General features: G+C 38.9%; 2 protein-coding genes across 2 annotated transcripts; one reads left to right on the top strand and one right to left on the bottom strand.

Annotated features, from left to right (window-relative positions):
* On the top strand, window positions 2,481-4,984 carry LOC18775522. Its single transcript, XM_007207634.2, has one exon. It carries the CDS (start codon window positions 2,577-2,579, stop codon window positions 4,848-4,850), a length of 2,274 nt encoding a protein of 757 aa, XP_007207696.2. The 5' UTR covers window positions 2,481-2,576; the 3' UTR covers window positions 4,851-4,984.
* LOC18773606 (probable LRR receptor-like serine/threonine-protein kinase At3g47570) lies at window positions 5,692-9,657 on the bottom strand. The gene is made up of 2 exons (XM_020565227.1): window positions 7,050-9,657; window positions 5,692-6,933 (listed from the first exon to the last, which is right to left on the bottom strand). Exons 1-2 carry the CDS (start codon window positions 9,655-9,657, stop codon window positions 6,584-6,586), a joined length of 2,958 nt encoding a protein of 985 aa, XP_020420816.1. The 3' UTR covers window positions 5,692-6,583.

Here is a 10,540-nt window from a genome sequence, read left to right as displayed (position 1 = left end):
AAAAAATTCAATTCTAACTACACTTGTGTACACAATACAAAAAATGTGGCAAGAGATTGAAAGGCGAAATTTACATATTCTTTCGCATGACATATACATGTATTAATAGGTTAAAAGATTTCATAAACAATAATATTATGCTTTGGAATCTGAAGAGAACATTAACCAAAAAGTAATGGGCTCCCTAAACCACTTCTTTAGACAAATTTTAGAGAGAATTGGAAAAATACAACTCCAACCATGCTCCATATCATATTCCGAACCTTTGCATTTACAAAGTACGCATTTACCCGCATTTCTCAACATCTGAATCGGCCAAGCAATCCTATACTTATAAATTAGCCACATCAGCTAGGATAAATTTTTATTTTTATTTATTCCCAATTGACATCTCTCTCTCTCTCTCTCTCTCTCTCTCTCTCTCTCTCTCTCTCTCCTTTTGATCTTTTCATCCGAGCTTGAAAAAACCAGAGTCAAGACAAAAATGAAATTATGTGGATCAAAATTCATGCGCTTGAAGAATCAATTCGAGCAGTATCTTGGTATTTAAAAGCTATCAATTAGAAGAATATTGATATGCTGCAGTGGTTGTAAATGTTTTTTTTTTCTTCCAGAAATATGAAACAATCGCTTGCAATAGCTACGTGTGAAAAACAAATCAGAAAGATGAGATAGTAGGCAAAAGAGGAAAGATTCGTTTTTTTGGTCAAAGATAGGATTCATTAATCCCAAAGGCAAAACCAACGAAAACACACAAAGCCCAAAAGGCTGGAACTAACAAAGAAAAATGAACAGTTTTTTTTTTTTTTTTTTTTTTGGGGTCGAAGGGATACAAACAAGGCTTAAATATTAAAATGGTCCTGTGTTTTATCTCATAGGCCAATTTAGTCATTGTGTTATCAATTTGGCCAATTTGTTTGTATATGTTAGTCAATGTGATCCATTTCTTTAAAAATATAAAATTAATTATAAAAAAAAAAACTGTAATTGATTATAAAATTTTAAATTCAAACTGAAAATGGAATATATTTATTTTAAATTTCACTTTTCCCAATTTCGCGCACACACCTCAACCACCTCCCAAACCCAGCCACCCTCACCCTCACCCTCACCACCACCACTCCAACCCCAAAACCATAGCCACCCTCACCACCATTCCAACCCACCTAAACTACAACAACTCTCTCTCTCTGTCTCTCTCTCTCTCTGACAAATCATGAAGATCATCATAGCCGGTCACTGTAAGCTTGACGACTCTATTGCCAATTGATCATCTTGGCTGTAGCAAAAGTCGACGACATTCAGACCAATGGATCAAAGAGGAGAGAGAGAGATGAAGGGTAGAGTATGAGAAAATCTTAAACATAAGATACAAGAAAATTTGCAGCAAGAAAAGAGTAGGCATCAATTCTACTAAGAAACCTTTTTTTTTCCTACAGGAATCGAGACCATTGGAGGTTGAGGTTGTGTGGGTTTTAATCATTTTAGCATTATTATTATTTGAGTTTAAATCTTTATAATTAATTACAAAATTTTAAATTAATTTTAAATGTTCTTTTTTTAGGTTTTAACATAATTTTGACCGAAATGATCAAATTTGTTAACAGATACAAACACAGGGACTAAATTGGCCAAATTAATAACACAATGGCTAAATTGGCCGATAAGGTAAAACACAGGGACCATTTCAACATTTAAACCTACAAACAAAGGTACATATGCGGACATAACACTAGATAGAACAAAAAACATAACATCAGAAAAAACATGGACCGTCCAAGAAGCTTCAGGTCAACTCTCAAAGTCGAGGAGGAGTTTGAGGAGAAATGGGGAGGACAGAGTTGTTTGAGAGGAGAGAGATAAGAGTAACGGCGTCAAGTTACCATCATTTAAATTTTTTTTTAAAAGTACCATAAATTACCTTATCTAATATGGCCAAGTTATAAACATTGGATTGGTTAGACGATTCAGATGTTGCGAAATGCAAGTAAATATGTAAATTCTAGATATAGAGACTCAAGATCCCTTCCGATCCACCTTCTAAAATAAGGAGACTTCCAGGAGCTTCTAAAGATTATTTTAAACTTTTAATTAATGCTAACTATTTTTAAATGTAATATATAAAGCAAAACTTACTCTCCCTCAATGGTAGAAAACCCTAAGGAAAGAAATCCCAGCCGCAGCCCCCTTTGCCCTCCCTTTCCCCTCTCATCCTCTTTCCTCTCAGTCCCTCCCTTTTCCCTCCGGACCCTCCTTTATATCGTATTGAAAATTTTTAGTTCTCCAAGACGTTTCCACTGTGCATCCTTATAGGCGAATCTGCTACCAAAGGAAGCAATAGTAAACCAAAGATGAATATTGATGATCTTCCTCAACATCTGTTGGTTGAAATCCTTTGTCGACTTCCTCGCAATAAAATCGTTTTTCAATGTAAGTGTGTGTCTAAACGTTGGTCTGCTCTAATCTCGAATTCTTATTTTGTCCTCCGCTTTCTCTCTGTGCGAAAAGGTACAACTGAGGACACATTATTTTTTGAGGCAACCAAACGAAATAAACGAGATAAGGAATTTGTTACCATGTCCGCACTTTCGTCTGGGTTCAGGACCCGCAAGTTCTTTCTTAGTTTCGTCCCTGGCTTTGGTCGGCTAGCTGTGGTCGCGACGTATAATGATTTAATCTTGTGCTGCCCAGAGGATGGTCTTTCACGTGATTACTACATCTGTAATCCATACACCAAGCAATGGGTTGCTCTTCCTCCAGCACCAAGAGTTCATCGAGCAGTAGCAAAAACGGGATTCATATGCGACGGTGCCTACTATAACTGCAAGGAGCTCGACGGTGATCGTATAACTAGTAAAAATGCTGGCATCGAGCTTAATTCTGAGTATAGGTACAGAGTTGTGAACCGAATTCGTCAGCGTGGACCGAATCCCTCGCACTTCAGGGTGGAGATCTTCTCATCGGAGACTGGTGAATGGACACAGTCAGTTATACAATGCCCCCAAGACTTCCTTAACTTTGATGACATCAATCCGGTAATGCTTGCCTACAAAGGAATGTTGTATTGGTCTGCTAATGGTGGAATTCTTATGGCTTTGGATCCCTTCAACAACAACCCTAAGACCACTAGTGGTAGTGGTAGTACTAGTGCTTATATTTTTGAGAATCAATTCTGTCGTTTCACTGCATTTGATAAGCCTGCTTTTGCACCCGAAGACACTGATATATGTCTTCAGTGTCTAAGCGTGTGCCAAGGGCGTTTACGGATGTGCTACTCAGGGACCGGCAAGACTCGGAGTGTTTGGGAGTGGAAAGAAGTACAAGAGCAGTCGCATGGGGGCAAATTAATGAAATGGTTTTTGATAAAAAAGTTTTCGTGGCATCAACTGGTTACGGAGAATAATCCAGTAATTAGTATATACGCATTGTGGCGGACTAGGGTGTTAGCTTTAGACCCAAAAGATGAGGATATCTTATATGTAGCTCTGGATGGAGATATTGTAGCATGCGACTTCCGTACACGAACTTCGTTCAAGAGACGTGGAGGGAGGCCCAAAAATGCTCGGAGTCTTTATGACGCTGAAGCCTACTCATTTTCACGCCCATCTTGGCCGACACCAGTTCCTAAACCGTTTCCTCGTGATGATGATGTATTGGTTGAAAGATACACTGATATGGATGTGATGTTATTCTTTTCCAAAACCAAGAATCCAATAAACAGAATCTATCCGATTTGGGAATCTTTCATCATGGCTGCGCTTCCGAGCGGGTGCAAATCACGCAGTTTATCTCTCAGTTTCCTTCCTTGTTTTGATCAAACCAGACAAATCGAGTCATATGTGTTGGGGACATATAATGACTTAATCTTGTGCTGCGTAGAGGATGGATTTGCACGTGATTATTCCATCTGCAATCCATACACCAAGCAATGGATTGCTCTTCCTCCCACCCCTCGTGTTCATCTGGAATCAGTACTAACGGGATTCACGTGCGATCATCACTACTATAACCGGGAGGAAATGATGGATGATCGGACAAGTACTTCCAACAACAAGCTTGAGTATAGGTACAGGGTGGTGCGAATTCCTGCACCTGTAGTTGAACATAATTTCTTGGAATTCGCTGTGGAAATCTTCTCTTCTGAGACTGGAGAATGGAGAGAGTCAGTTATATCGAGCTCCCGAGGATTTAATTTTACTTGTCACTCTTGTACTCCAGGCGTTGCTTACAATGGAATGGTGTGCTGGTTGGTTTTTGGTGGCCTTCTTATTGGGGTGGATCCGTTCAACAACATAAACAACAGTATTTCGACAGGTGCTAATATTACTGGTGACATTGTCGTCAACAACGAATTATGTCGTTTCGTTCAATTCCATAAGCCCGAATACAAGATTGAACGTGTTGAGTGCCTAGGTGTGTGTCGAGGGCGTCTGCGGATGTGCCATTTTGATCTGGAGGATCCCCGCAGAAGTGGCATTGTGTGTGTTTGGGAGTTGAAAGAAGTCGAAGAAGAAGATGATCAGCAGGCGGATGGTGCAAGCAGATTGATGAAATGGTGTTTGATAAAAAGGGTTGACCTGAAGGAATTAGTTGCTGAAAATCCACAAATTAATAAATGTTGGGCAACGACGATAGGATGTTGCTTTGCCAGGGTGCGGGCTTTTGACACAAACGATGAGGATATTTTATATCTAGATTTGGGTGGAGATATTGTGACCTTCAACTTCGGTAAAAGAACTGCGTTTGTTCGAGGGAGAATCAGTCCAGGAGGTGGAACCATGTCTTTTAATGCGTTGACGAAGGCCTTCCCTCTTTCGCTCCCACGTTGGCCTACACCACTTCCTAATTAAACTAGACTCATTATTTCCAATCCAAGTGCAACTGACGACAATTTGCGGTTTTATCTTATGATATTTAAACATTCTACCAAATAAATTAGATTTTGACTTTATAATGTTTCACATTGGCTTTTTATGAACACGAAAATGGGCATCTAGTGGGTTGATTGAAAGTAAAATTGAGATTTCCCGCTACCCGTAGGCATTAATGGCCAAGATTTTTGTTGTACAGCGAAATGTTGGCTGATTGCTATCCATTCTCTAAGGGACACGCGGGTCTCCAACGGTCCATGAGTTCAGAGAGAGTTAATTAGTAAGAGGAGGAGGCTTTCTGTTTTCAATTGCACGACCTCACAAGCTGATTAAAAAATAAAGGCATGCATCACAAGCAAACAAATGTTTCGCTATACCGACTGCGGATGTGCCATTTCGATCTGGAGGATCCCTGCGAAAGTGGCATTAATATTGTGTGTGTTTGGGAGTCGAAGGAAGTAGAAGAAGAAGAAGGTGATCAGTGTTGGTTTGTAAAAGGCATTGCAAACATGTTTGAGTTGAAATTAGTTCTACAATGAAAACTAGAGTTTCTTAAAGGTGTTAATAAGCATTACTCTTGGAAATAGAATAGTTTGGATTGTGCTATGCAAGTGGCCTAATTGAGTGGCTCGTGGGTTTTGGTCTTTAGATCAATGCCTAATTAGTTGGGTCAATGATTAATTAATATATATAAAATATATATATTCAATTAATCAGAAGATGAGCCTTGGGCCTCTTGGGCTCTGTGATTTAAGAAGTACGTTGATAAAGGCCAGTGGTTAATTTCTTCTAGCACTAATCATACGTCGGTCTGCTTGAATTCAATTCAGTGGATTGTTATTAAATGAAAACATATAAGACTTGTTCAAAATGGACTTTATGAAAATACGAATACATATCTGATGATAACATGTGGATATGACATAAGGTACATATTTGATTTTTGTAGTGAATATTGGACTGGGTCCGCCGTGCATTTTTAAAATTGTTAATAAAATATTTAATCTAAATGCTAAATTTCTAAACTCGTAAACAATCTTTTCCTAAGCCCAACTCCAAATCACCTCTCTTTTCTAGGCCCAATCACCTTTTTTTGTATGAAATTGTGCCATTTGTGAATTTTTAATCCCTAAAAATAAAATTTTAGTTGAGTTTGGTAAAACCAAAAAAAAAAAAAAAACTTATAAAAAAAATTTATAACCCCTAAAAAAAACTTTAAGCCCAACTCCAAAATCGAAAAACGAACTAACTTATGGACAAATTAGACCACACCGGATTTTATAAATATTTAATTCCTAATACTGTCTTTTTCAAAGACAATTTGACTAGATTTCCAAATGGCAATGACTGTTGTTGCCGGCGTTAAGTTGCAATTTGCAATAAACTACACACTAATTGATCTAAGAAATAACAATTAGTTTTTATAAAATAGGCAATGGGATGAAGTGCACATTCAGATTTATTTAAGATAAGAGATTTAGACAATATTGTAGTTGTTTTGATCACATTTCTAAGGGCTTCAGGCCCAAACACACAAATAAAACGACTTAGTAGTAGTAGAAGAAGAAGTTCGACCCCAAAAAAAAAAGAAAAAAAAAAGGGTAGTAGAACACTCATATACTGTAGCAGCAACAAGAGTATTTCTCAGGCAGCGCATAAAAACATCTCTAAGAAGAACCCCATATCACACAAACCCGTAGCAGAAAAAGTTCCTATCGAAGAAGAACGTCTCTAACGGAATGTAGTTCAGATGCAGCATCACTGATGTTCTTTAGACGCTCTGTTGGAGATTCAGCAGAGCATTCAATTCCAATTCTAAATATTGAATTCAAGCACACCACAATTTTTTCAACTCTTCTCTCGTTGTTGCCTCCTTCAAAAAGTGTTGAATCTGCAATGTCCGTAACTCGCTCAGGTAAAGCCATTTTAACGAAAGTATGAAGGTTTAGGTCCCCATTAAACATGTCGTCGGTGGGTCGCTTTCCTGCGAAAATCTCTAACAAGAGAATGCCAAAGCCGTAGACATCTCCATTTGTTGACACCTGGCTTCCCATACCATACTCTACCATTCAAACATCATAAAATATTGTCAGCACATTTGTGAATATAAAATAGCTGAATTATGTAAGATTAAAAGTAAAAAAAGGACAGTAAAGCATATATGATAGAAAATTTTACCTGGAGCAGCATAACCAACCGTTCCTTTTATTCCAATGGAACTTGTGTGATTGTTGGAAACATTAATACCAGCTTCTTGGGAGAGAAATCTTGCGAGTCCAAAGTCAGAAACATGTCCAGTCATCTCGTTGTCCAAAAGAACATTGCTTGGCTTGAGATCACAATGAACTATCGGTGTTTCACAATGATTATGAAGATAATCCAATGCACAAGCAACATCAATGGCAATCTCTAGCCTTTGCTCTAGATTGAGTGCCTCTCTTATCTCTTCAATTTCAGTAGGAGGATGCAGCCACTCCTCTAAGCTTCCTCTGTCCATGTACTTGTAAACCAGAGCCTTGAAGTCATTACCATGGAAGTCAACACTTGAACACGCAGTTAAAATCTCGACAAGATTTCGATGCTTGATGTTTCTTAAAGCCTCACATTCGGCCATGAAACTCTTCGATGCTCCATGGCGTAACAAGTTGAACACCTTCACAGCAACAAGTTGATGTTTATCATTATCATCAAGAATTCCTTTGTACACAGACCCAAAACTGCCTGCACCAATCAAATTAGCCGAAGAGAACTCGTCAGTAGCTCTTAGAAGAGTAGCATATGACACTTGCAAAAAATGGTTCGCCAATGTGCTCAACGGAATCTCTTTCCTTTTCCTTCTTGACGAACAGAGGAAGAAATAGGACATCACCATAACTATTACAAGAAGAGCAAATCCGGAAAGTACTAACGGGATTATTAATTTCAAGCTACGAGATGATCCTCCTTTTTGGGACTTGCACTTGGGCAGTTGGAGATCAGCAATTCCCCCGCAGAGCTTGGTGTTGCCGGTAATTGAAATCGCACTTGCATTTTTAAAAGCACCTCCTCCAGTTGGTACCGCTCCCCAAAATTCATTGAATGATAGGTCTAGTTTCTTCAGGAAGACAAAGTCCCCTAAGAATTTTGGAATTTCACCCGACAAATTGTTGCGAGAAAGGTCTAATTCTTCTATGCCTTTCAACCCAATCATAGATGAGGGAATAGACCCCTTAAAGAAGTTGTCTTGCAAGTGTAAGACTTCTAAACTCTCACATGAACCAAGGCTACTAGGAAGTTCTCCGGATAACATGTTATTAGAAACGTCCAGTACACCTAGATTCTTCAACTTCCCAACCTCCGTCGGAAGAGAACCGATAAAGTGGTTCGTGGACAAGTTCAAAAGCTGTGATAAGGACGGGCGGCCGATAACTTGTTGAGGTATTGCGCCACTAAGTTTATTATTAGATAAAGACAATGCTGTCAGCCGTTGGCAATCTCCCAAGCTGGAAGGGATGACGCCTTCAAGATTATTTCCTTGTAAGAAGAGTCTGTATAACTTGGTTAAATTTCCTAAAGAGGACGGAATGCTTCCTGATAATTGATTATAAGAAATCTCTAATTCCACAAGGCTTGAAAGCTTCTGAATTTCAGTGGGGATGCTACCGGTGAAGCTATTTTCCCGCATTCCCAATGATTCCAAGCTGACCAAATTTCCTATCTCTGTTGGGATGGTTCCATGTATTTGGTTTCTGTAAAACCAAAACATTTCAATCTTGGTTGAGAGATTGGATATTGATGTGGGCAACGTTCCTCCAAAATAGTTGTCATGCATAATCAAGTATTTTAACTCCGTGGAATTGGTCAAGTCCGTGAGGAAAGTCAAGTCACCATCTGTACCGCTTCCAAGATGATTCTGATGAATGTAGAATCGCTCTAGGTCATGAAGCTTTCGGAAATCGGGCACCTGTCCCGTTAGGTTGTTATATGGAATTGAAAATTGCCGTAAACTTGTGGCATTAGATAGTGAGAGAGGAATGGATCCAAAGAATTGGTTTGTACCAATGTTAAAGACTTGGAGATTAGGAAGAGTTTTTCCCAAGTCTGATGGAAGCCTCCCTTGAATTTGATTATATGCTAGGTAGAAAGTATCAAGAGCGGAGAGGTTATAGATGGAGGGAGGAATGGTACCAGTTAACTTGTTTGCACCCAATGACAAATATGTTAAGTTTTTCAATTGGCCCAGAGAAGTAGGGAGGCTTCCCACCAAGTTATTTTGTGTTGCAGCAAGTACCTCGAGAGACGAAAGGTTTCCCAAGGAAGGAGGGATCTTTCCTGTTAAATTATTACCTTGTAAAACAAATTGTTGAAGCTTCGACAAAGAGCCAAATTCAGATGGAATTTTACCCACCAACCGGTTTAAACCGATGTTCATGAAGATGAGGTTGGAGCAATATGATATGTTGTATGGAATAGGGCCACTAAATGAGTTGTTGTGTAGAGATAGTACCTGCAATCTACGTAAATTCCCAATTTCTGGAGGGATTTTATTGCTGAAGCTGTTGTTTTGGAGCTTTAGTGCCCTTAGGAAACTTAGATTTCCTATGTGTGGGGATAGGGACCCTGCCAGCTTTTGAGATTGGAGGTCTAGCCTTGTGACCCTCTGGCGATGGCGTCGACCGCAGGAGACACCGTGCCACGAGCAAAAGTGAATGGATTCATTCCAGGAGCTCAATACAGTATGAGGATCTTGCTTTATTTGAGCTTTGATGGCTAGCAGTGCAAGCCTATCGGTCTCGTTGCCTCCCATTTTCAGATGCATGGAGCGAACGAACAATGCTCCATTCACAAGTGAGTATATTAATAAAATCAGTTTCATAACCAAAACCCCCATTCTGAATTTTGAGTTTGATTATGAAGGCATGGCAAACTGGGTTATAAATAAGATTGAGTAATGCGCTTAACCAAGTCCCGGTCATTACGATCATCCACGGTTGACTTGCTTTCTAAAGACAAAAACCTTTGACTTGCTTCCATTAGTCACTTGCAAAGAATTGACCAAGTCCCGGGCTTCACTCTCTCAGTCACGCCATGACTCTTTTTGGTCGGAATCACCCATGACTTTGTTTATCTAGACAGTCCTTGTTGAATTGCTTTTCCAAATTGAGACGTCTTCATTTCCTTCGAATACTGTTGTTCTCGCAACCACTGTTTGTTGTATTTATGGTTGTTAAAATTACAATTACAAAATTGACCCCAGGAAGCTGGGTGGAAAAGCCCCAGAAACAACACATTTCGACCAACGTGTGGTGGAAGAAATACGTACGTGGATAAAGGCCAGTGGTTAATTTCTTCTGGCACCAATCATACGTTTGTTTGCTTGAATTCAATTCAGTGGATTGTTATTGAACGAAAACAATTGTGTTATACAATTTGTTTTCTTCTCATAGGTCATACATATAAGACTTGTACACCATGGACTATGAAAATACGAATACATATCTGATAATAATATGTGGATATGATCTAAGGCTGTATAAGAAAGATGAAAAGAATAATGATAAGTATCCTCGGCGAGATCATAATATAATTAATAAACCTCTCTCTATATATATGTCCTGATTTTTACTTTTATTAGGATGATCATATATTCGGTGCCCGCAAAAGTTCATTTCAAAAAACAAACTAGGTAG

Source organism: Prunus persica, chromosome G6, assembly GCF_000346465.2.
Source record: "Prunus persica cultivar Lovell chromosome G6, Prunus_persica_NCBIv2, whole genome shotgun sequence".
Taxonomy (NCBI): Eukaryota; Viridiplantae; Streptophyta; class Magnoliopsida; order Rosales; family Rosaceae; genus Prunus; species Prunus persica.
Note: the sequence above shows the minus strand (reverse complement) of the source record. Positions and strands in the feature narration are given on the sequence as shown.